Consider the following 26,064-nt stretch of genomic DNA (forward strand, 5'->3'; position numbering starts at 1 on the left):
AGGGAGGGGGCGGAGGGGGCGGAGGGGGCGGAGAGAGGGGCGGAGGGAGGAGCAGAGGGATACAGGGAGCAGAGGGAGGGGTACAGGGGGCGGAGGAGTGCTGGGTCGGGCTTCCTGCTCCCTACGACACAGAACAGCAGTGGAGTTCGTGGAGCTGGAAGACCGCCACCCGACTCTGGGCCCCGGGTAGGAAACGTAAGTGCCAGGAAGTTAGTAGGGTGGTTCTTTGCCTGGCGCCTGAGCCTCGCCAGTCTTCGTCGCCCGTCCCCTGCCAATGCCTACCCCGCTTCAACCTGAGGGTGGGCCGTCCCTCTGGTCACTGTGATCATGGTCCATGGCCGCGGGCGGATACCCACGCCGCGCTCAGAAGAAGGCTCTGAGGCCATGCCCGCCTGCGGGGGCGGTGGCCGGGCTTCCGGGACCCCAGAGGGAGCTGTCGCGCGCTAGGCGGAGGGGATCCCTCTGGAATCCGGCGGGCGCCGGGCGCAGATGCAGGAGCGGGTGGTGACAGCCGCGTTCCTGGCATGTTTGCCTCGAGTTAGTCACGAAGGAATCGAAGAGAGCCTCAGTCTTCGAGGCTTTTCCCTTTCTGTTGAGCCGCTTTGAGGCCAGCACATTGATTTTTTTTTTTCTTTCCCAGAACAATTTCGGACCTCCTGGGGTCTATGCTAGGTATAAGGTGTATCTTTGTCCTCCATCAAGTAGCAAAGATAGACATGTAAACAAATTTCGACACTGTGATGACTGCAACAAAAAGCAGCATTATGAGGTTGAATGTAAAAGGATAACATTAGCGGTGGCGGGGGCCGGAGGATGAAGGAAGGCTTCCTGAGGTAGGCGCTGGCGAAAGTGAAGTTGGAGAGAGCAAGTGGCATTTGCTGAAGTGCATTTCCGGTAGAAAGAACTCCAGTGGTCCCTCACCTGACTGAGTGGCGCAGTCAGAGATAAACGGAACAGGTACACTGACCAGAAAGGGCAAGACGGGCTAAACTTCGCCCTTGGGCCACTGGGCTCCCCCGCAGGATTTTAAAGGGCTAGCCAGTTCATGGATTTTGTTTTTGTTATTTTCGCAATTTATTTTCAAATATGTAATACACGAACTTGGTACAACATTCATGTGATAAAAAGGTAGATACGTGGGTAGGACGCGGTGGCTCACGCCTGTAATCCCAGCACTTCGGGAGGCCGAGGGGGGCGGATCACTTGCAGTCAGGAGTTCAAGACCAGTCTGGCCAACATGGTGAAAACCCGCCTCTACTGAAAATACAAAAATTACCTGGGTGTGGTGGCGGACGCCTGTAATCCCAACTACTGGGGAGGCTAAGGCAGGGTAATTGCTTGAACCCAGGAGGCAGAGGTTGCAATGAGCCAAGATCACGCCACTGCACTCCAGCCTGGGCAAGAGAGCAAGGCCCCGTCTCACCAAAAAAATAAAAATAAATACATATATATACACACATACACATATATACACATACATATATGTATATATATACACATACATATATGTATATATATACACATACATATATGTATATACACACACATACATATATGTATATACACACACACACACGGCCTGTGGTGGGCACCTGTAATCCCACCCACTGGGAAGGCTGAGGCAGGAGAATCACTTGAACCCGGGAGGTGTAGGTTGCAGCAGTGAGCCGAGATTGCGCCACTGCACTCCAGCCTGGGAGACAGAGTCAGACTCCGTCTCAAAAAAAAAAAAAAAAAAAAAGGTAGATACAATGATCAGCTGCTCTGCTCCGTTCTTTCTAGTGGTAACCATTGTTCCCCCTTTCCGGTGTATCTTTTCAGATTCTACAAATAAACATTTTATAAAGAGAGTCCTTCAATACATATTCTACAGCCCAGTTAAAATGTGAGGGGCCATGATCTACAGGCAGCCATTTATAAAGGTGGATTGGGGCCCGATGCAGTGGCTCACTTCTGTAATCCCGGCACTCTGGGAGGCCAAATGGGGAGAATCGCTTGAGCCCAGGATTTCGAGACCAACCTGGCCAACATGGTGAGACCCCCATCTCTACCAAAAACAAAGAAGTATATATATATATATATACACGTTTTATATATATATAAAATATATATAAGGCGGAGGCAGTCGAGGCTGCAGTGAGCCACATTCTGGCCACTACACTCCAGCCTGGGCATCAAAGTGACAAAACCAAAAAAAAAAAAAATGTGGATTTGGATTGGAAGGAGGCAAGAAAGAAGGCAGGAAAAGGATTGAACATAAGTCCCTAAGGACACAATCTTACAATTGTATCTCCAACATTTGGCATAGTACGAATATGTAAGTATTTTATGAATTAATTAAATGAGAAGAACACAAGCCTAAATTAAAGCAATGGCATTGGAGAAGAAGAAACCAACTTGAGAAATATTTAAAGGTCATCGTCAATGAAACTTAGTGACTGTAATGGTTAATTTTATGTATCAACTTGGCTAGACAATGGTACTCATGTTACTCAGTTTTTGGTCAAACACTAGTAGTTGTTGCTATGAATGTATTTGTTAGATGTGATGAACATTTAAATCAGCAGACTTTGATTAAAGTAGATTACCCTCTATAATGAGGGCTGGCCGCATCCAGTCAGTTCAAATTAAGACAAGACCCTTAGGAAGAAGCAATTCAGCCTCCAGACTGCAGCATCAAATCTCCCTGGGTCTCCAGGCTGTTTGCCTGCCCTGCAGACTTCAGACTTGCCAGCTCCCAGAATAATGTAAGCCAATTCCTTAAAATAAATCTCTTTCTGCATATACACATCCTATTGATTCTGTTTCTCTGGAGAACCCAGACTAATATAGTGTCTGACTGGATATGGAGGAGGAGGGGAAGGGAGAAATAGAAGACAGAGGATGCCTTTGGAGATTGAGTGACAACTAGTTGCTTAAGTCAAAAACCTGAAAACTGGCCAGGCACGCCTGTTACGGGTTCATGCCTGTAATCCCAGCACTTTGCGAGGCTGAGACAGGCAGATCATTTGAGGTAATTCAAGACCAGCCTGGCCAACGTGATGAAACCCCAAGACCACTAAAAATACAAAAATTAGCCGGGCGTGGTGGCACATGCCTGTAACCCCAGCTCCTCAGGAGGCTAAAGAAGGAAAATTGCTTGAACCCGGGAGACAGAGGTTGCAGTGAGCCGAGATTGTGCCACTCCACTCCAGCCTGGGAGAGACTCCATCTGAAAACAAACAACGACAAAAAAAATGCTGGGCATGGTGGCTCACGCCTGTAATCCCAGCACTTTGGGAGGCCGAGGCACCTGAGATCAGGAGTTCAAGACCAGCCTGGCCAACATGGCAAACCCTGTCTCTACTAAAAATAAAAAAATTAGTTGGGCGTGTTGGCAGGCACCGTAATACCAGCTACTCGGGAAGATGAGGTAGGAGAATCGCTTGAACCAGGAGGCAGAGGTTGCAGTGAGCCGAGATCGCGCCAGTGCACTTTAGCCTACCCCACGAAAACGAAACTCTGTCTCAAAAGAAAAAAAAGGCCGGGCATGGTGGCTCATGCCTGTAATCCCAGCATTTTGAGAGGCCAAGGCGGGCGGATCACTTAAGGTCAGGAGTTCGAGACCAGCCTGGACAACAGGGTGAAACCTGTCTCTACTAAAAATACAAAAATTAGCCAGGTGTGGTGGCTCATGCCTGTAATTCCAGCTACTTGGGAGGTTGGGGCAGGACAATGGTTTGAACCCAGGAGGCAGAGGTTGTAGTGAGCCGAGATTGTGCCACTGCACTCCAGCCTAGGCGACACTCTATCAAAAACAAAACAAAAAATTGGGGCATGTGGGTTGAAGGTACTATGGAAAAATTCATGGGCTTATGTGCATGCAGCATTGTTTTCAAAGCAGAAATTGAGAATTCATTTATAGTGGTGTGTATACTGCTTTTTCTTTTTCTTTTTTTTTTTTTTTTTTTTTTTTTTTTTGAGATGGAGTCTCGCTCTGCCGCCCAGGCTGGAGTGCAGTGGCCGGATCTCAGCTCACTGCAAGCTCCGCCTCCCGGGTTCACGCCATTCTCCTGCCTCAGCCTCCGGAGTAGCTGGGACTACAGGCGCCCGCCAACGTACAGGCGCCCGCCACCGTGCCCGGCTAGTTTTTTTTTTTTTTTGTATTTTTTAGTAGAGACGGGGTTTCACCATGTTAGCCAGGATGGTCTCGATCTCCTGACCTCGTGATCCGCCCATCTCGGCCTCCCAAAGTGCTGGGATTACAGGCTTGAGCCACCGCGCCCGGCCGTATACTGCTTTTTCAAATGAGGAAGCAGGAAAACAAGAGTCTAGACCTATGTGTTAGGGACTTCCTTTGGTCCATAAAACTTGTGCCGGGGCCCGGCGCGTAATCCCAGCACTTTGGGAGGCCGAGACGGCCGGATCATGAGGTCAGGAGATCAAGACCATCCTGGTTAACACGGTGAAACCCCGTCTCTACTAAAAATACAAAAAAAAATTAGCCGGGCGTGGTGGCGGGCGCCTCTAGTCCCAGCTACAAGGGAGGCTGAGGCAGGAGAATGGCGTGAACCCAGGGGTCGGAGCTTGCAGTGAGCCGAGATCGCGCCACTGCACTCCAGCCTGGGCTACAGAGCGAGACTCCGTCTCAAAAAAAACAAAAACAAAAACAAACAAACAAACAAAAAACTTGTGCCAGGCATGGTGGCTCACGCCTGTAATCCCAGCACTTTGGGAGGCTGAGGCGGGCTCAGGAGTTCAAGACCAGGCTGGCCAACCTGGTGAGACGCCCGTCTCTACTAAAAATACAAAAAATTAGCCGGGTGTGGTGGTGCACTCCTGTAGTTCCAGCTATTCAGAAGGCTGAGGAAGGAGAATCGCTTGAACCTAGGAGGCAGAGGTTGCAGTGAGCTGAGATCACGCCACTACACTCCAGCCTGGGCAACAGAGTGAGACTGTCTCAAAACACACACACAAAAACACTTGTGACTCAAAGGTTAGTCTCTAGGGGAGCTCTATAATCACAAATACAGTGACAGTATTCCCATTTTACAGATGAGCAGACTAGGTAATCAATGTTTCTTAACAAATTAACATTAAAACTTCTGTCAAGAAGTTCCAGGCCAGGCACAATGGCTCACGTCTAAAATGCCGGCACTTAGGGAGGCTGAGGCAGGAGGATCACTTGAGCTCATTTCAAGACTAGCCTGGGCAACATGGCAAGACTCCATCTCTACAAAAAATAAAAAATTAGCCAGGCATGGTGGCACACACCTGTAAGTCCCAGCTACTCAGGAGACTGAACTGGGAGGATCACTTGAGCCTGGGAGGTTGAGGCTGCAGTGAGCCATGATTGTGCCACTGCACTCCAGCCTGGACGACAGGGCCAGCCCACCTCAAAAAAAGTTTCATCATGGCCGGGTGCAGTGCTTATGCCTGTCATCCCAGCACTTTGGGAGGCAAAGGCAGGTGGATTGCCTGAAGTCAGGAGTTCTACCAGCTACTCAGGAGGCTGAGGCAGGAGAATCACTTGATCCCTGGAAGCAGAGGTTGCAGTGAACCAAGATTGTGCCACTGCACCCCAGCCTAGGTGACAGTGAGACTTCATCTCAAAAAAAAAAAAAAAAAAAAAAAGTGCCGTAGCTCATGCCTGTAATTCCAGCACTTTGGGAGGCCAAGGCAGGCGGATCACAAGGTCAGGAGATTGAGACCATCCTGGCTAACACGGTGAAACCCTATCTCTACTAAAAATACACACACACACACACACAAAAATTAGCCGGGTGTGGGTGGCGGGCGCCTGTAGTCCCAGCCACTCGGGAGGCTGAGGCAGGCGGATGGTGTGAACCCGGGAGGCGGAGCTTGCAGTGAGCTGAGATCGCACCACTGCACTCCAGCCTGGACAACAGAGCAGACTCCATCTCAAAAAAAAAAAAAAAAAAAAGGTTTCATCATTAAAGCTATAGAAGAGTAAATGAACAGCACAAATGAAGCAGAGTGCTTATAGGTTCTTGTTTTTTTTTGAGATGGAATTTTGCTCTCGTTGCCCAGGCTGGAATGCAGTGGCACAATCTCTGCTCACTGCAACCTCTGCCTCCCGGGTTCAAGCGATTCTCCTGCCTCAACTCCTGAGCAGCTGGGATTACAGGTTTGTGCCACCACGCCCAGATAATTTTCTGCACGCCCAGATAATTTTTTGCAGTTTTAGTAGAGATGGGTTTCATCATGTTGGCCAGGCTGGTCTCAAATTCCTAACCTCAGGTGATCCACCCGCCTCAGCCTCCCAAAGTGCAGGGATTACAGGCGTGAGCCACCGTGCCTGGCCTTATAGTTTCTTTTTAAGAGGAAGTACTTTAAGCATCAGACTCAAAATCTTATAAAGTTGGACTAGGTTAAGGCTGAAGAGCAGATTGTTTTAATTGGAAATAGGGGTAGGTCAAAACTCCTGTTTATAAAAGTGCAAAATTATGGAGTCATTACGTTTTTTCTAATGATTTCTTGGGAAAAAGAGTACATGTAAAAACAAATTTTGGCGGAGCACAGTGGCTCATGCCTGTAATCCCAGAACTTTGGGAGGCCAAAGCAGGCAGGCGGATCACTTGAGGGCAGGAGTTCAAGACCAGCCTGGCCAACGTGGTGAAACTCTCTCTACTAAAAATACAAAAATTGGCTGAGCATCGTGGTGCACTCCTGTGGTCCCAGCTACTAGGGAGGCTGAGGCAGGAGAATCGCTGGAAACCGGGAGGCAGAGGTTGCAGGGAGCTGAGATCTCACCACTGCACTCCAGCCTGGGCAACAGAGCAAGATCCCATCTCAATAAATAAAAAGTTTTTTATTTATATGATTTGATAAAGTTAAAATGTTTTATTTTAAGCCAAAACAAAAATCCAAAACCCTACCCCCGTGAGTCTTAAGACATGAAACTGTCTCCATTCAACTTCCATATATTTTTCCATACTTACTCTTACAGAGTGCTGTAAAATCCTAGAGTACCTTCCCATTCCTATCTGGCCAGCGGAAAAAACATGCCTTCCTCAGGGAGTGCCTAAAATCCACATGGTTAGTAAGCTCTCAGTAAACCACACAAGCCCAGAGGTTCTCCCCAGAACCTTAACAATCTTCTGACCTGACTGTCCACTATGATGCTATCATCCAGTGCATTAACTGTCTTAGAGAAAGGGAATACTTTGCATGGACAGTTACGTAACTTCTAACTGGCCTCCCACCCACCCACTCTTATTTCCAAAGCGATCTTTTAAAATACACACCTGATCATTTACTCCCCTAACTGAGCCTCCTCTCCCCACAACCAAGCCTAGCTTTAGCCCTTTAACAAATATTTTAAGGATCTTGACTTTCTCTACTGGTAGATTTTAAGATTTTAAGGCATTGTCTGTTTTGCCACCTTCTAGACCATTCACAGAGCCTGGCATAGTGCCTAATACATAGTAGTGGTTTTTTTTGAGACAGAGTCTCTGTCACCCAGGCTGGACTGCAGTGGCGCAATCTTGGCTCACTGCAATCTCTGCCTCCTGGGTTCAAGCGATTCTCCTGCCTCAGCCTTCCAAGTAGCTGGGACTACAGGTGTGCACTAACATGCCCGGCTAATTTTTGTATTTTTACAAGAGATGGGGTTTCACCATGTTGTCCAGGCTGGTCTCAACTCCTGACCTCAAGTGATCTGCCCACTTCAGCCTCCCAAAGTGCTGGGATAATAGGCGTGAGCCACCCCAACCGGCCTAATGGGTCTTTTAAAAAATGCAACCCACTGCTCTTTCTTAAAAACCCTCCCGGACATCCGTGGTCCTGTGGTATTACAATATCCTGATCCTACTGCTTATTCCTGCCTTCTGGCTTCAAACATCTCAGAGCCCCATATAGAGTTCTCATCCATCCTTGAGAACTACCTGCTTTAACATCTCCATTTATGTTACTTGTATATTGCTTTATGGTTTATAGCATGCTTCTGACATTTCATTTGATCCTTGTAATTCTGAAAGGTAGGTAACAACCCTCTGGCTTAGTAAGTGGCTGGGTTTTCAGGGACTTGAATTCAATTTTGATTCTGAACTTCATGCTTTCATTGACCATGCTCTCAACTATCTGCCTGAATTAGAATGTTATAGTGCACTCACTTACTTCTCAAGTGGCTTTCAAAACTGTGTGCGCATCAAACTCCTTTGGAGCTTAGGGAAAATAGCTATCACAAAGTCTCATCAGAGAAACTAGTGTGGGACCAGAGCACTACTATGCTATAGTTACATTGGCTCATTATTTTAGCTCATACGACTATATTCCTCATCTTAGCACACTATAATCTGGTTCGCTGTTGCCATCTCATCTCTCCTTTTCAAAACCAACCCCTTTTATTCTGGTTGGTATCTTCAAGTGTTTTTCACCTCTGCTCGTAGTAGTTCCAGTGATAATGTCCTTCCTTCTAAAATCATCACTGTAATGGTAATTAAGAGACCTACATTCTAGTCCTAGCTCTGTGATCTTTGGAAAACACTATAAAATAAAGAGGTACACCTAGAACTTGAAATTTTCTTCATTTAAAATGAATTATTATTACCTGTAGGTCGTTTGTACCACTGTATATTCCTTACATTTTATAAGAACATTTTGTTGGCTAAATAGACTTATAAACTTGAGAAAGCTTTGTATTCATGTACAAACATAATCATACAAAATGCCAAGGCACTGGGAAATAAGAGTATGATGGTGATAACTAAATTCAAGTCTCCCAGAGGAACTGCAGTCTTGGGTCACAGCTTTCTCCAAGTCTCAATTTCCTTTGTTTTTCAACATCAAAAGGGAAAGTAATGTGAAAAAAAATTATATTCTTCTAAACAAAAAAAAAAAAACACTGTACAAAAATGTTGTTAGAAATTATATTGTTTCTGATGGCTGATAAAATATCATCAAAGAGAAGTGCTTCCATAAAAGTTTTATTTATCCCCACAACAACCCTGTGAGGTAGGGTGATCAGGGCATTTGAAGATGAGAAAACTAAATCTACATTACTTGTTCACGGCTATACTGCATAGTAAATAAGAAGAAATTAAATTGAGATTTTCAAATGTCCATGACTTTATATTGATTCACGTGGAAACAGGCAGAGAGAATATTAACTCCCCCCTACCTTAATGCCAAAAGGACACTGCCTTGAAAAATCCCATTTCAAAAGATGAAAGTAGTATTTCATTGCTTATTTCTACAAAGATTTATAAAATAAAAAAATAGTGAAATATTTTACAGGTAATATATATAATGGTCTCATTCAGGGACATGTCCTTTAGCTATGTATATGGTCAACTATTCCAAGTCCTAGAAATGCAAACCCTTAAAAAAGTATGAAAGACAAAAATGATAATGAGCAGTAGCCTCAATCTTCTTTATTATTCCTCCATGTATCTTGAATAAGTTCTGTGAAATCTGGTCCCAGTTAAAAAAAAACAAAACAAAAAGAAAAAAAAAAACAAACTCTACCACAAAGAGATATCTGGTAAACTTTAATTCTGTTGCCTACTCTCAAACCAGTGTCACATTTAGCTAATACACTGATTTCCCAATACTGGCTATTAGAATCACCAGGAGAGCTTTAAAGAAAAAAAAAAAAGAAAAACCAACCAACCAACCAAAAAAGCCAGAACTCTCAGACCCCTCTCGAGATCCAGTGAGACAATTTTCCAGGGGTAGGCCCCAGAAATCTATTTTAAGAGCTCCTCAGAGTAATTCTAATGGTCAGGTTTAGGAACCAACTGATGTATCTTAAAATACTAATATCAAAAGCATAAACTGGTATAAACTTGTCACTCTCTCCTCCCCACCCCACCCTTTTTTTAAAAAGATCTCAAATCATGTTATACCCCCAGAACTCTCACCTCTGGGCAAGTAATTTCAATTCAAGATACAGAGAAACATTTTATAAAAATGTATCCTAATTAGTGAGACTTGGATTCCAATAATAACTTAAGTAGCATTTCAATATAAGATACCCAGTTTTGTGGTTCGTATTATGAAAATTCTTAAATGTATTTTATACAGGTTCGTTGTAGGCTTTCAACTCAGGGGAAGACACGAGAAGTAATGACATAAGCACATCACCACTAAAAAAATACTATACTCAATTATAGCTCATAAGAGGAATAAGAAAGTGAATGAATGACAACCCTAAGGCCTTTTGGCCCATACATTTTTGTTCCCAGTCCACTCTTCCCCTATAAGGGGAAATAAAATAAACATTCTTTACTAGTTGCTTGGCATAGTTATTCGGTGGGTAACTATTAACTAAGTTAATTTAGATACACAAGATTAAAAGAGATAACAAATAAATACCTAGGAAGACAAAGAGAAGTCAGGTCAGAAAACCTTAACTAGCTAATGATGTAGTATATAACACCATCATATTAGTACAATTAAATAAAGGCTTCAATGTCCTTTACATTTTAGCTTTATGTGATTGACACAGACATGAAAGAGATCTGGTCCTTATGAAGAATTCTGTGCTCGCAGGAAAGATTTGTAGGAATAATGAAACGCTTTCTTCATTGATGAGATGAAGTCTCTTTCAGGCAAGTTGACGGAACAAAACAATGAGAAACGAACTTCTTTAGAAGGTTGAATGAAAGTAAGATCTAGCTGAAAAAGTCATTGGCCAAAGATAATTTTTTTAAAAAACCATTCTGTTAACCCTTGGAGGAAAAAAAAAAAAAAAAAAAAAAAAAACCCCAGAGAAATACAAAAAAAAAAAAACAATGTACACATTCATTTCACTGACAGTTACAAGAAAATAGCCGTTTATAGAAGTTACACAATGCTTTTAACAAATCCCAAACAAATTTTGGGAAACAGATAAAGCCATTGGGTAAAAATAAATATACATACTAGCTAATATAAAACAATTTATGGTTACGAATTGTCATCAATTCTCTTAGGACACAAGGAGAAATACGGTGATATAAATCTGATGAGGGCTACATATATTACATGGAATTAAAAAACAACTGATTAAAACATCCTAACAATGATACAAATATTTAAAAGAATGTCTTAAAAGCCAGACATTTACCACTGGAAATAGCATGACTTTAATATGTACTCCAGAGTTGTAATGTGTATACAGGTCACTTTCGCTGTATCTCATCAGGTATCCACCTCTCCTGCATTTACTAGTCAAGTTTTTTGAGTTCATGTTTCCTGTATGAGCTGAAGGGGCTGGGCACATTTCAATTTAAAAAATATACATCTCTGATTAACTAAATGGAAATTTTTTATGTCTACCAACAGATAAAGAAAAGAGAGGATAAAGGGAAGACAAGACATTATATTAAGGTGGAAGGAAGCTGGCTAAATTGTCTCTGTAAATTATCTTAAATTTTGTATTAACAAATTTAAAATGACTCAAAGTAATGAAGAAAAAAATACTAATTTGGCCTCAAGAAATTTTCTCAAGCCATATAAAATTTTCTTAGTTTATTTCTTTACGGAAGCATCTTATGCTTGATCAGCTGACTTAAAAGAACTCTCCTAGCGTGGGACTGAAAACAATTTTATCATTGATAAAAGATGACTAGTTTAAAAAGTTGGTTTTTATTATTGAAGTGCCCACAGGCACAAGAGAATAGGTGCTTACATTTCCCTTTAGATTATGGGAAAGCCCTTTGAGAATGCACTAAATCAGGAAATCTTTCAGCAAACAGAATGCATGCTGAAAGTTCAGATCTTATATAAATTTTGGGTTTCGCTGTTTGAGCACAAAAAGGAAGGGAGCAGGGAGAAATGTAACTAGGTTCACAATTTTGAGCAAGAGCATATGTTAAGGTAACGTATGTACATTTTATTTCAAGAAAGACAGAAGACAAACAGCATAAAGATGCCCAGATGCCCTAAAGATAAATACATTTCAAAGATTCTCATTAAAATGAATCTGTAGTATTTTTTTCCTGCAAGCAAAATACCTTTCTTTAAATAAAATTAAAAAAATCAGTATTCTGAATTGCAAATGCTTTTGCTTTTTTTTTTGCAGAAAATCTGCCATGATTATTTTTTTAATGAATAAGGATTTTCCACAAAACAGGCTTGCTCTACATGCTAGATTTTTAAACAGTTCAGTGACACAATATGCTAACTACATACACAACAGATAATATAGTAAGAAAACACTCAACCTGATGAAAAGTTAAAATCTTCATTAATACACTGAAAATTGACATAACTCATGCCTTTAAAATCAAAAATACAAAAATTAAATGTTTTCCTAAAAAGATTTCCTTATTTTAAGGATTCATTTGAAAATGAAGCTGCATGTAATTTGTACAGTAAGTTGTACAAGTAAACAGGTAATATACATAAAAAATTAATTGACATACTCCTCAATTATCAGTTGTCCACCTTTAATTTCCAATACTGTACTTTCTTAACAAGCATACAAAATATCAAACTTCTCTTTAGAAAAAGTGCCGTTCTTTGACATCCTTTACACAAAAACAGTCTGAGCCTGTGGCATGTTAATGCAGTTGAGAGGCAAAGCATACGAACTTTTACAAATTCTACCTTCCATAAAAAGCCTCCCGAAAAGGAGATTACACGCCACTATAAAAATATCAACCTCTTGTGGTAGCTGCATTAGAGAACCAAGGCTTGAAGACTATTTTCATATAGCATAGAAAAACCACTATGAGAGCATATTAACTGCATTGGTGGCTTGGGAGTGTACTGTGCCACAGGATTATGCATAGCTACTGTTAGGTACCAAGACTGTTACACAGTTTTAAATTGATTGTAACTGAGGGCATAACAGAGGTACTACCAGCCCATGCAAAATAACTAAAAATACTGAGTCACTGTGCTGAATACTTCATTCCTGGAGAAAACCAAAGGCAACAGTAACTAAATCAAGCCAAACAGGTGACCAAACTTTCTCCTCAAAGATTTGTGAGCACAGTGAAGTCTGAGGTATACCTTTATCCATTAAATCTGTGTGCCATTGCAAGATATTACCATTTGAGAATATACGCCATCACAATGGTTTAAATCTTTTGTATATTAGTCATTCATATATTCTTATCTACCCAGTCTCTTGATTTTTGAAAAGATTTCACCTACAGTAGAATATTACAGAAACAAAATATAAATGCATGTCTTTCTAAATGAAACTTACATGGACTAAAAGTAGAGAATATTTTTAAACAAATATACAATGTGCAGGCAGACAAAGCAGGAAAACGGCCATTCAAATGTATAATAAAAAACTAAAAACTGACTATCTCCAGAAAACTATGAAGCGCCTCAACTAAACGGAATGCATAATGAAATTCTAATCTAATACAGGTCAAAAATGTAAAAAGGTTATAAACCTTAACAGGAAAAATAAAACAACTTTTACTGGCCATTCCTGTTGAAATGAGAATCATAAAGTAACAGAAAAGTGGCTACAAACCCACTTAGAGCACCAAACAGAGAGAAAATAAAAGTCCATTTTCATCTCTGTTATTATCATAAAATCCTGTGTGACTACAGGTCAAACTGCTGGTGGCAGAAACAGAATTCTTTATAAACTGCAGATGTCCTGTACATAAAAAAATTTCACTGGAGTTGCACTAGTTCTAAAGACTCTTCTGTTTTAGCCTACCTACTATATGTATTCGATCTGAGATAGATAAAGTCTCTTTCTGTAACCCTTGATTATTATTGGGCACCAAAGATAAGAAAAGCAAGACGGGGTACAAAAATGCAAAATTTCAACAGTAATGGCAATGTTTTTGTCTTAGTCCAAAAGGGTCCTGCATTCTCTCCCCCTTCAGTGATTTGACAAGTCTTTGTACTTAATCTGGGGGCAGCAAATCATGCAAGCGAAATCTGTCTCTGATGTGTGGTCGAACATCTTCATTCTGTGTGGAAAAAAGACAATTTTTAAAAAGGCATATAATTTCAAAGATATGATCCTCATAACATAGATATTTTTACCTTGCAGAGAAAACATACCAGTTTTTATTTTATGACATATTTTGTTTGCCAAACGGAAACACTACACAGATGCAGTTAAATTTAGATTTTTAAAAATTGTCATTGAAGTTTTTTTTTTTTTTTTTTTAATTTTTATTTTTTGAGACAGAGTCCTGCTCTGTTGCTTAGGCTGGAGTGCAATGGCACAATCTCAGCTCACTGCAACCTCTACCTCCTGGGTTCAAGCGATTCTTGTGCCTCAGCTTCCCAAGGAGCTGGGACTACAGATGCCAGCCACCATGTCTGGCTAATTTTTTGTGAATTTTGTAGAGGCGGGGTTTCACCATGTTGGCCAGGCTGGTCTTCAACTCCTGACCTCAGGTGATCTGCCCACCTTGGCCTCCCAAGATTTGTTTATTTATAAATGAATGAATGGACAGGCTCTTGCTCTTTCACCCAGGCTGGAATGCGGTGGCACAATCCTGGTTCACTGGAGCCTCAAACTTCTGGGCTCAAGCAATCCTCCCACCTCAGCCTCCTGAGTAGCTGGAATTATAGGCACATATCACAATGCCCAGCTTGCTTGCTTGCTTATGTATGTATGTATGTATGTATGTATGTATGTATGTATGTAGAGATGAGGTCTCATTATGTTGCCCTGGCTACTCTCAAACTCCTGGCCTCAGGCAATCCTCCCACCTTAGCCTTCCAAAATGGTGGGATTACTGCTGGGTACAGTGGCTCACGCCTGTAATCCCAGCACTTTGGGAGGCCAAGGCAGGTAGATTACCTGAGGTCAGGAGTTCAAAGACCAGCCTGGCCAATGTGGGGAAACCCAGTCTCTACTAAAAATACAAAAAATTAGCCAGGCATGGTGGCGGGCGCCAGTAATCAGCTACTTAGAAGGCTGAGGCACGACAATCGCTTGAACCCGGGAGGCGGAGGCTGCAGTGAGCTGAGATCACGCCACTGCACTCCAGCCTGGGTGACAGCGTAAGACCCTGTCCCAAACAAACAAACAAACAAAACCAGTGGGATTAAAAAGGTGTGTACCACTACACTCCGCCAAAGTTTCATTAAGCAATAGAGGCCAAACCAAGATAGGTAAAAGGGAATTCTACTATCTACATAGGTCTTTAAAGCTAAGTGTTCCATGTGATATAGAAATAGAATTCCCAGAATAAAATTTCAGTGGCATAAGCATTAATTCTAGATGTGAATTATAATACCAAAATGAAAAATTTAATGTTTTTTTGTTTGTTTTGTTTTGAAACGAAGTCTCACTGTCGCCCAGGCTGGAGTGCAGTGGCGCGATCTCGGCTCACTGCAACCTCCGCCTCCCAGGTTCAAGTGATTCTCCTACCTCAGCCTCTAGAGTAGCTGGGATTAGAGGCGCCCACCACCACACCCAGCTCATTTTTGTATTTTTAGTAGAGAGGGGGTTTCACCATGTTGGCCAGGCTGGTCTTGATCTCCTGACCTCAAGTGATCCACCTGCCTCAGCCTCTCAAAGTGCTGGGATTACAGGCATGAGCCACCACGCCCGGCCAATTTAATGTTATTTCTAACACAACTGCTTAGCAACTTGTAAGAGAAAGACCACTGAAATAGTAAAGACACTCAATCTATACATTCTTAAATACTGATAAGCATAATTTTAATATAATATATAAAGCCTGAAAATGTGGCTGGGCATGGTGGCTCACACCTGTAATCCCAGCATTATGGGAGGCTGAGATGGGCAGACAGTTTGAGCCCATGACTTTGAGACCAGCCTGGGCAACATGGTAAAATCCCATCTCTACAAAAAAACACAAAAATTAGCCAGGCTTGGTGGCACATGCCTATAGTCCCAGTTACCCCGGAGGCTGAGCCAGGAGGACTGACTGAGCCCAGGAAGTCAAGGCTGCTATGAGTTAGTATTATGTTACTACACTGCAGCCTGGGTGACAGAACGAGACCCTGCCTCAAAAAACAAAAAAGTTTGAAAATGCACATAATCTTTTTCAACCTTTGCCCTTATCTCCCATGACAGATGACTTTATCATCATCATTATTATTTTTTAAAGAGCTGGAGTCTCACTATGTTGCCTAGTATGACCTCAAATTCCTAGGCTCAATCAATCCTCTTGCCTCAGACTCTAAAGTAGCTGGCACTACAGGCACCTATGATGGCACCTGTGACCTGGCTCACAGTTGACTTTGTAAGTCAGTACACACAAAGCAAAGACATTTAAAAAGATTTATTTCAATATAGTTGAACTAACAAAAGCACAACAGAAAAAGATAAGCTATACTTACCAGTTCTACAAGCTTCTCCAGGAATGGAATCAATTTTAGGAGTTCATTGTCATTTTTATCCATAAACCAACTTTCTATAGGGATTCCATTAGAAAGCTAAAACAATAAATAAGTAATTAAATCCTCTTTTACTTATATTTTGCCTAGTTTGGAAAAAGTTAAAAAATAAACAAAGATTTATTAAGTAAACACCGATTTAAAAGTTCCTTTGAAAAGTAATGTCGCCAGACTTTTCTTTGACAACTCAAGAGTGCAAGAGACAGAGGATAAGGAAATAAATTGAAGCCTATTGGTTTTTCAGTGTCATTTCTTCTCAGAGTACATAAAACTAAACAAGAAAGTTCCATTAAAACACATTTTACAAGGATCATTAATATAACTAAAATATTCCTTTATTCTTTCAAGAAATAGTTACAATTAGTACAATGCTAGATAGGCACTGTGAAAGATGGGATACCACCAATCTAAAGAGAATATAGAAAAGCCTATACTTTTTTCCCCTTAAATACAGTGACCATATCTCCCATTCATTATTCTATTCCCATCGAGCAGGATAACCTGAAATATAGTAGAAACTTAACAAATTAATGGTATTTCATTGAAGAGGAGCCTAAAAACAAGAACATAAGCCATATTTATTTTCTGGTGAAAAATCTCTGGGATAAAATATTTTAAAATTTAGGCTAAATGTTGTATATGAGATGAAGGATAATTGATATAATTTTATCTAGGAACCAAGATGAAATTCTTAAAGACATTTTTAAATGTAAACAAATAAAAGTAAGGATCTAAATATAACTTAATATCATATACAGCTTTTCCCTTGTTTTCTTTTTATTACAGACATTTTGAAACACAGAAGGACAAATCTAGTTTATACTCCAATCCACTTACCATCACCCCTATTCTGGACTGCTTATTGTGAAGCTAATCTAAGAAATCCTATCACATGGGGCTAGGTGTGGTGGCTCACACCTGGAATCCCAGCACTTTGGGAGGCTGGGGCAGGTGGAGCACCTGAGGTCAGAAGTTCAAGACCAGTCTGGCCAACATAGCAAAACCCCATCTCTACTAATAATACAAAAAAATTAGCAAGGCATAGTGGCGTGCACCTGTAGTGCCAGCTACTCAGGAGGTGGAGGCAGGAGAATCACTTGAACCCGGGAGGTGGAGGCTGCAGTGAGCTGAGATCATGCCACTGCACTCCAGCCTGGGCGACAAGAGAAAAACTCCATCTCAAAAAAACAAAAAAACAAACAAAAAACCCAGAAAGACAGAAAAGAAAACAGAAAGAAATCATATCACATGGACATATTCATAATCTAAAATATACCTTGAAAGGATGACTCATCAGCCAGGCACAGTGGCTCACACCTGTAATCCCAGCACTTTGGGAGGCAGCGGGGCGCGGGGGGTCGGCGGGGGCAGATCACCTGAGGTAGGAGTTCGAGACCAGCCTGACCAACATGGAGAAACACTGTCTCTACTAAAAATACAAAATTAGACAGGCGTGGCGGCAGGTGCCTGTAATCCCAGCTACTTGGGAGGTTGAGGCAGGAGAATCGCTTGAACCCAGGGGGTGGAGGTTGCAGTGAGCTGAGATCGCGCCATTGCACTCCAGTCTGGGCAACAAGAGCAAAACTCCTTCTCAAAAAAAAAAAAAAAGGAAGGATGACTCATCTATAGTTGTAGTTACATGTCAAAGAAATACTAATAAAAGGTACAAATATATTGATAAAATAGTCTAAGAAAATATTTCAGAACATTAAACCAAATAACCAGAAGAACATAGTTAAAATAGCTATAGTACTCAAAATTACTGATTAATTATTGATTTAATAACTGATAAGAATGCTATTAAATGATGCTTATCTTATAGTTTTCTTACTCAAGTTTTTCTTCATTTATGCTGCATGTCATTTAAGTAAAAATTTTCCAAAAGGAATATACTACTTTGTCATTTCTAATTCTAAAACAATGACACATTAAAGGGAAATTCCACCAGTGAAAATTCTCTTCTTTTCCCATCATATTCTGTTTGGCAGCATGTGTCTTCATTGTATTTTTTCCAATCTGAGTTTATCTATCAACTTTCTTCCTACCTGATATGCAAAGGCTTGTGGTGAGTTGTCAATTATTATAGTTTTTGAAAGATCTCTTCCAAGAATATTTAAGTCCTTTATATAGTTTCCTTGTACACAAACACAATGTTCACGGAAAAGCCGGTGCCTAAACATAAAAATAAAAACAAATTTAAAAAAAAAAAACTTTCTAAAAAGTAGAACATATATACACATACATATATACCATAGGCTTTACAGGTTAAGCCATATTATTTTCTCTCTTGAAGGAAATTCAAACACAAATATGGGCCTAAGCGTTGGGCTGCCATTTTACTATAAAAATTCTTAGCAATTACTGAAAGCTTACAACCAAATATTACTAGGCCTTAAAGAACTTGAGTTTATCCCAAAATGTTATAATTAAATTATAAAGGGGGATTAAAAACTCTAAATTGTTTTTGTAATTTATTTACCCAGGAAAGCTCAGCTCAGATGCAGCATCTGGATGTCAGCGAGGTCCTGCTTTTTAACCAATTTTCCAGATGGTTGACTGAGGCACAAGGAGGTCAAGTGACTTGCCCAAGGTCACACAGTAAGTCAGTGGTTAGCCCCGCATTGGAACCCAGGATCCTCCTGGCTCCCAGTCCTTGGCTCTAACCAGTGGACCACACAGCCTCCCTATCCCTGTACATGCCAGAATAGAAAATATAAGAAGGAATGTTTCTGTGTTGGCATTTGAAAAAATGCTTTTTAGATTTCCTTATACTTTTTGAGAAAAGGTACTAAGACCAAAACATTCCATCATTTCAACTTTTCCTAAACACCCCTTTCTTTTAGTATATGTGTATGATCATTTGAAAAAACAGAGATCAAATGAAATGAGGAATTCAGATTTAAGTATCAAGTATTATAAATGTAAACCGATGTTTCACCCAAACAGAAAAATGCTACATCATTTTAGAAAGCTATTAAAGCATTTACAATAATAAATACTAAAGTGATTATTATAATCTCAATTTATACCCAAAATATTAGTCTCTGAACATTACTAATGATTGATACATATAATAATTTTTTTCTACCTTGAAGTACTCTATTCTGTATATATTAATAATTAGTAAGTTGTCTTCCTTGTGTCTTAATCACACTAACAATTTTGCAAAACCTAGGACCTATTTGGACCTGTATTTTAAATTATGCAGTTTCAAGAAATGGGTATTTTCTACCCACAAAATATGTCGCACTGCTACCAAGAATAAATAAAAATCTACATATACACACACACAAACAAAAACTCAACCTTAAAATTATCAGTGCCAGTTGGTATGGCAAAAAGGAAGAATTTAACAGACAAAATGTATAAGCAGTTCTTTCCCCCTTCTTATAAGGAATAACTTTAACAATCACAGTCAAATGATCATCTGGCCCCTGGAAGGTTTAGTCAGTTCTACTTTGAAAAAACAAACAAACAAAAAAGACTAAGTAACTTAATTCAAGCCTTGGTTGGGCCTAAATAAGATTCATTGTTTTATTTCTATAAACAATTGGATATGAGGAAATTGGACAGGCAGATACAGCATGTAAATTCAAGTCACTGTTGATGCCTCTTCACCAATAGTGGCAAACTCACTGAGAAAGGAGACAAATGAATCTGTACGTGGATACTACAGTTATTTTAATTAAATTACAGTAAAAACCTTCCAATTATTCACTCAGGAATCTGAGGGTGTACAGCATATTTGCATTTTTAGAAGAAAACTATTTGTACCAGTCATCAAAGAGCAGTTTGTACCAGTCATCAAAGTCTACTCTTCCATGTGAGTAGACTTGCTTCTTTAGAAACTCATGAGATTTAGAGATCACAGGAATTTCTTTTTTCCTTTTCTTCTTTATTTTTTTTTTTGAGACGGAGTCTCCCACTGTTGCCCAGGTTGGAGTGCAATGGTAGACTCTCAGCTCACTGCAACCTCTGCCTCCCAGGTAGCTGCGATTACAGGCGCCTGTGCCACCATGGCCAGCTAATGTTTTTTTGTATTTTTAGTAGAGATGGGGTTTCATTACGTTGGCCAGGCTGGTCTTGAACTCCTGACCTCGTGATCTGCAGGCCTTGGCCTCCCAAAGTGCTGGGATTACAGGCGTGAGCCACAGCGCCCAGCCTAGATCATAGGAATTTCTTAGAGTCTATCTTATCACCAACACAGACAATTCCCTATAGCACTCACAATCTACTGTTTGAAAAGCTTTTGCTGACCGGGCGCGGTGGCTCGCGCCTGTAATCCCAGTACTTTGGGAGGCCAACGTGGGCGGATCACGAGGTCAGGAGTTCCAGACCAGCCTGACCAACATGGTGAAACCCCGTCTCTACTAAAAATACAAAAATTAGCTGGGCGTGGTGATGCGCGCCTATAATCCCAGCTAATCAGGAGGCTGAGGCAGGAGAATCACTTGAATCTGGGAGGCAAAGTTTACAGTGAGTCAAGATCACACCACTGCACTCCAGCCTGGGCAACAGAGCAAGACTCTGTGTCAAAAAAACAAACAAACAAACAAAAATAGAAGCTTTTGTTTAAGATTTTTCAAAATACAACTAGAAAGAACACATGGAAACCCTCAAGTGTGTAGGTTTTATAAATCTGGTTTAAAAGAGGATTGTTAATTTATAACACATTGTCACAGCATGACTATCATTTGTTCCTCTTTAGTAAATGAAAGCTCCAAGAGGGAAGAGCTTGTGTTGCTCACCACTGTTTCCTGGAATATTGGAGGTGCCGAATAGAAATCATTATAATGAATGAAGTCATCAAAACAAAATCACTGGGTATACTTTAGTAAAGTGAGGTAAAATTAGTATAAATTACAATATACTTTTGTGAATAGAAAATACCATTTCCCATTTGTGTGACTGCAGCTTACTTATTTTGACCCTTTAGATTAAAAAAAAAGATACCACAACTTTAGAAGAAAAAACCCTCCAAAATATGAACATTAGGAAAAGTCTTTCAGCGTACTTGCAACCACTGAATAATAAAGGTACTGTTAACAGCACAAAATACAGTTTAGGATTTTCCAGTAAGACAACATGGGAAAAGTATTTAAGAAAATTAATACCCAGCTGGGCTGAGTGCGGTGGCTCACACCTGTAATCCCAGCACTCTGGGAGGCCAAAGTGGGTGGATCACTTGAGGTCAGGAGTTCAAGACCAGCCGGGCCAACATGGATGAAACCCCGTCTTTACTAAAAACACAAAAAATTAGCCAGGTGTGCTGGCATGCATGCACCCATAGTCCCAGTTACTTGAGAGGCTAAGGCAGGAGAATCTCTTAAACTCAGAAGGCAGAGATCACAAACTGCACTCCAGCCTACGTAACAGAGTAAGAACTGCCTCAAAAAAGAAAAGAAAGAGAGAGAAAGAGAGAGAGAGAAAGAGAGAAAAAGAGAGAAAGAGAGAGAGAGAGAAAGGAAAGAAAGAAAGAAAAAGAAAGAAAGAAAGAAAGAGAGAGAGAGAGAAAGAAAGAAAGAGAAAGAAAGCAGCCAGCTATTAAAGTTTTTTTTTTTTTTTTGAAACAGAGTTCTGCTCTTGTTGCCCAGGCTGGAGTGCAATGGCACGATCTCGCAACCTCCGCCTACCGAGTGGCTGGAATTACAGGCATGCATCACCACGCCCACCTAATTTTGTATTTTTAGTAGAGAAGGGGTTTCTCCATGTTGATCAGGCTGGCCTCAAGCTCCTGACCTCAGGTGATCAGCTAGACTCGGCCTCCCAAAGTGCTGGGATTACAGGCGTGAGCCACTGCTCCCGGCCCTATTAAAGCTTTTATGAGTCTTTTGTGTCATCTCTCTCAGCTATTGGTCAAAAACTCAAAGATTAACTCCTCATCTTAAAGGATACAGCAAGACTGCTGCAGTCTTACTATCTCACTTCAGCTGACAAAATAATGGAACTAATTATCATAATGTTTTAAAATCACCAAGGCACTCCCACTAACCAGGAACACACTGCATCTGCTGGCTCAGGGCACACACAAGGAACTGAGTCCAGTCAGGATAACCTGAGTGACTAAGCCCATTGTAATTTCCAATTAGATTCATGTAACATTTTCTTTCCATGGAAGATAAATTTGCTTTCAAAAAAAGCAAGAGCTTAATTTGATCCTTTCTGCTAAAAAATAAATTTTATTTCTCTATGCCATTAAAAAGTAAAATTAACATGCATTATCTCAGAGACGTATGGAGATGAAACATCATGCACAATGTGGAAAAATTCCACACAACCCCCCAAACCCCTGTCTCCCCCAATCCCAAAAGAAATGAGGATATAGATGTCACAGTGAATAAAGGCACTGGATCTTTGTATCCTTTGAAGAACGTCTGTCTGGAGTTCCATCATTAGGAACTCTTTTAAAGAGTTTAGGGGCTTAAAAAATTCATTTATATTCACCATTCAACACATATGCAGCCAACTGAAAATGGCCATTAAAATGAAATAGAATCAGTAATTTCATAGATCAGTGTGACAGACATTTCCACTATTTCTTAATTAAATTTACCTGACCAGTTGCTTTTTAGGGTCTAGTATGTTCAGTAACTTGTCTGCATACACCTTCTTAGAAGCAGTAAAAAGAATGATCTATAAATTCAGGGGAAAAGAAGTAATCATTATACATGGTCTAAATATGGATACTATATTGAATAAAATAAAAATACATATGTAATTAGCTTAAGCATGTTTACCTCATACATCTGAGACATTCGTTCCAGGAATTCCCTGAAAAATGGTCTTAATCTCACATAAACCTGAGGAAATACAAAGATAGATTTCAGCAAATAAACATACAATGGGAAACCACTTCTTTTTAAGATGTGCTGTATTCTAACTTTGATTATAATGAAAAAGTTCATGTTTTAAAGTATAGAAATATTAACTAAGTACCACTCAAACCAAATATATTTCACATACAAGCGATCACTTAAAACAATCTCTTTGGTGGGATAATAATAATCACTGATGATCAATTCATTTTTACTAATAAAATAGCAGCATACAGTACTTCACTGGAATGTAATTTTAATAAACATTTAAGCTAAAAATGGAAAGTTTCCCTCTGAGATTTTGATCCACCAGTAAGCTCCATCTTCCAGCCAGGTAGAATCCATCCAATTGTGTCCACCTCTAGCTGACCTGTCTCAATGACCTTCCTCAATAATTACTCAGAATTCCTTCAAACAACCACCTGCTAGAAATATCTCTATTTTATATTTATACCAAAGTAAATAATATTCAAAAGGAAACGTCTGGATTGGTGGGTTTAAATAACCTCAATTTTTCAGAAATCAATCTTGCTATTCTACATTTAATGATTCAGATGTGGCATCTAAATTAGCACTATTGGTTACTTGAGATTAAAATTCTAATAGTCAAACACAACAGTTCTCAAAACCTAATGGTCAGTATCAGAAAAGACTACAGTACCCACAGAGCTGCTTTACATACATTATTTTATTATTTCTGTCTCTCTTTGCCTACATTTAATATAGCTCCTATAATCTAATATTCAAAAAAGCCATGAGCATCCATTAAAACTATTTACATTCTGACTCCTCTAAATTGTATTCATTTTGTTACAAAATTTTACAGAAAGAAAAATACTGTACTTCATTCAAAGGTGACTATTATAATTTCAGATACCACAAATAATAAGTATTTATTGAACTAGATTCACAGATTCAGATTAAAAACAAACAAAACACTTTGTGGTAGCAACAAATTCAAATCTAGGCTTAGTGGAGTTTCAATTCTGGCATCCATGTATATGCACACAAAAATGCCCCCATGACAAAAATCTAGTTCTGGGAATATTTTAAGGCAAAATAGAGAATTTCCTTAAGAACTGAGCACTTATAGGAGACAAATTTTGTTTGTTTGAGACGGAGTTTCACTCTTGTGGCCCAGGCTGGAGTGCAGTGCGATTGATCTCGGCTCACTGCAACCTCCGCCTCCTGGGTTTAAGTGATTCTCCTGCCTCAGCCTCCCAAGTATGGGATGGGATTACAGGCATCCGCCACCACAACTGGCTAACTTTTTGTAGAGCTGGGGTTTTGCCATGTTGGGCAGGCTGATCTCAAACTCCTGACCTCAGGTGATCTGCCCGCCTTGGCCTCCCAAAGTGCTGAGATTACAGGCATGAGCCACCAAGCCAGGCCAGAAGACAAATTTTGAATGATCATTACTATGCTAATAATATCACTCTGTCCCCTTCTCTGGGTTAGATAAAGGTTTACTTGTTTTTAATTTTATTAGTCTTTTTCTTTTTATTTTGAGGAGTCTTGCTCTTTCCCCCAGGTTGGAATGCGGTGGCGCCATCTCAGCTCACTGCAACCTCCACCTCCAAGGTTCAAGCAATTCTCCTACCTCAGTCTCTGGAGCAGCTGGGATTACAGGTATGCGCCACCACACCCAGCTAATTTTTGTATTTTTAGTAGAGATGGGGTTTCACCATGTTGTCCAGGCTAGTCTCAAACTCCTAACCTCAAGTGATCTGCCTGCCTCCCAAAGTGCTGGGATTACAGGCATGTAATCCTATTACACTCCGCCTGGCCTAATCCTATCAATCTTGACTAATCAAAAACAAAGTAAACCACACACCACTCCTCAAAGCAGAAGAAAAGAAACAAATCCTCAGCATCCAATCACCATCATTTAGGATGGGGTCTAAAAATTTTAACTATAGTTGCTCTTCTAATCAATTTTAACATTCTCATCCTGAAACATTTGGTGTAGTTTGTAGCCTTGATTGAAAACCACAAACACCTTATTTCTTTGGTAAGCCAAATAATGACAGATTTATATATATATTATTTTACTAACAAAATCACTTTAATCAACTGAGTCTTTTCAAAATAGATTTGTGATGGTTAAGAAAAACCCATCTATTCTGCCAATACTTTTTCTGAATTCCATCTCAAGGTAGATGATAAACTATAAACTATCAGAACCTTTTACTTGTTGCCAGTGTTCATCACTCACAGGCAGTTAGTAACCAAAAATATTTCATTTTTTCAGATATATATAAATGTTTTATTTTCAATATCCCTATTATCACTTGCTCCATATACAGGTTGAGTGTCCCTTATTTGAAAATGCAAAATGATCCAATGAGCATTTCCTTTGAACGTCATGTCAGTGCTCAAAAAGTTTCAGGCTTTTTTTTTTTTTTTTTTTTTTTTTAAGACAAAGTTTCACTCTGTTGTCCAGGTTGGAGTGCAGTGGCGTAAACAGGGCCGCTGCAGCCTCAACCTCCTGGGCTGAAGTGATCCTCCTGCCTCAGCCTTCCATGTAGCTGGGATGACAGGTTCATAACACCATGCCTGGCTTTAAACAATTTTTCTTTTGGTAGAGATGGGCTCTTAGTATCTCACTATGTTGTCCAGGCTGGTCTCAAACTCTTAGGCTCAAGCAATATTGCCTTGGCCTCCCAAGTTGCAGATTTATTTTTTTTTTGGTGATACCGTCTCATTCTGCTGCCCAGGCTGGAGTGCAGTAACATGATCTTGGCTTACTGCAACCTCTGCCTCCCGGGTTCAAGCAATTCTCATGCCTAAGCCTCCCCAGTAGCTGGGGTTATAGGCATGTGCCACTACATCCAGCTAATTTTTGTATTTTTAATAGAGACAGTTTTCACTGTGTTGGCCAGGCTGGTCTCGAACTCTCGAACTCAGGTGATCTGCCCGCCTCAGTCTCCCAGGGTGCTGGTATTATAGGCGTGAGCCATCACGC

At 40.4% G+C, this 26,064-nt stretch overlaps 1 protein-coding gene and 1 long non-coding RNA gene across 8 annotated transcripts in view; one reads left to right on the plus strand and one right to left on the minus strand.

Annotated features, from left to right (window-relative positions):
* The first annotated feature begins 87 nt into the window (after positions 1 to 87).
* On the plus strand, positions 88 to 2,784 carry LOC139355449 (uncharacterized). The gene is made up of 2 exons (XR_011606102.1): positions 88 to 957; positions 1,822 to 2,784. It is a non-coding gene; the product is annotated as an uncharacterized lncRNA (long non-coding RNA).
* Positions 2,785 to 8,914: 6,130 nt separating this feature from the next.
* LOC105491264 (CTD small phosphatase like 2) overlaps positions 8,915 to 26,064 on the minus strand; it is a 110,699-nt gene continuing 93,549 nt past the window's right edge. For all 7 annotated transcript variants that reach the window (XM_071066942.1, XM_071066937.1, XM_071066941.1 and 4 more), the window contains 5 exons: positions 23,022 to 23,084; positions 22,838 to 22,917; positions 18,330 to 18,456; positions 16,228 to 16,323; positions 8,915 to 13,871 (listed from right to left, as the gene is read on the minus strand). In XM_071066942.1, coding sequence (XP_070923043.1) covers positions 13,806 to 13,871; positions 16,228 to 16,323; positions 18,330 to 18,456; positions 22,838 to 22,917; positions 23,022 to 23,084 — 432 coding nt within the window. In that variant the 3' untranslated portion in view covers positions 8,915 to 13,805. The remainder of the gene's footprint in view (positions 13,872 to 16,227; positions 16,324 to 18,329; positions 18,457 to 22,837; positions 22,918 to 23,021; positions 23,085 to 26,064) is intronic.

This window comes from Macaca nemestrina, chromosome 7 (assembly GCF_043159975.1).
Source record: "Macaca nemestrina isolate mMacNem1 chromosome 7, mMacNem.hap1, whole genome shotgun sequence".
In the NCBI taxonomy this organism is placed as follows: domain Eukaryota; kingdom Metazoa; phylum Chordata; class Mammalia; order Primates; family Cercopithecidae; genus Macaca; species Macaca nemestrina.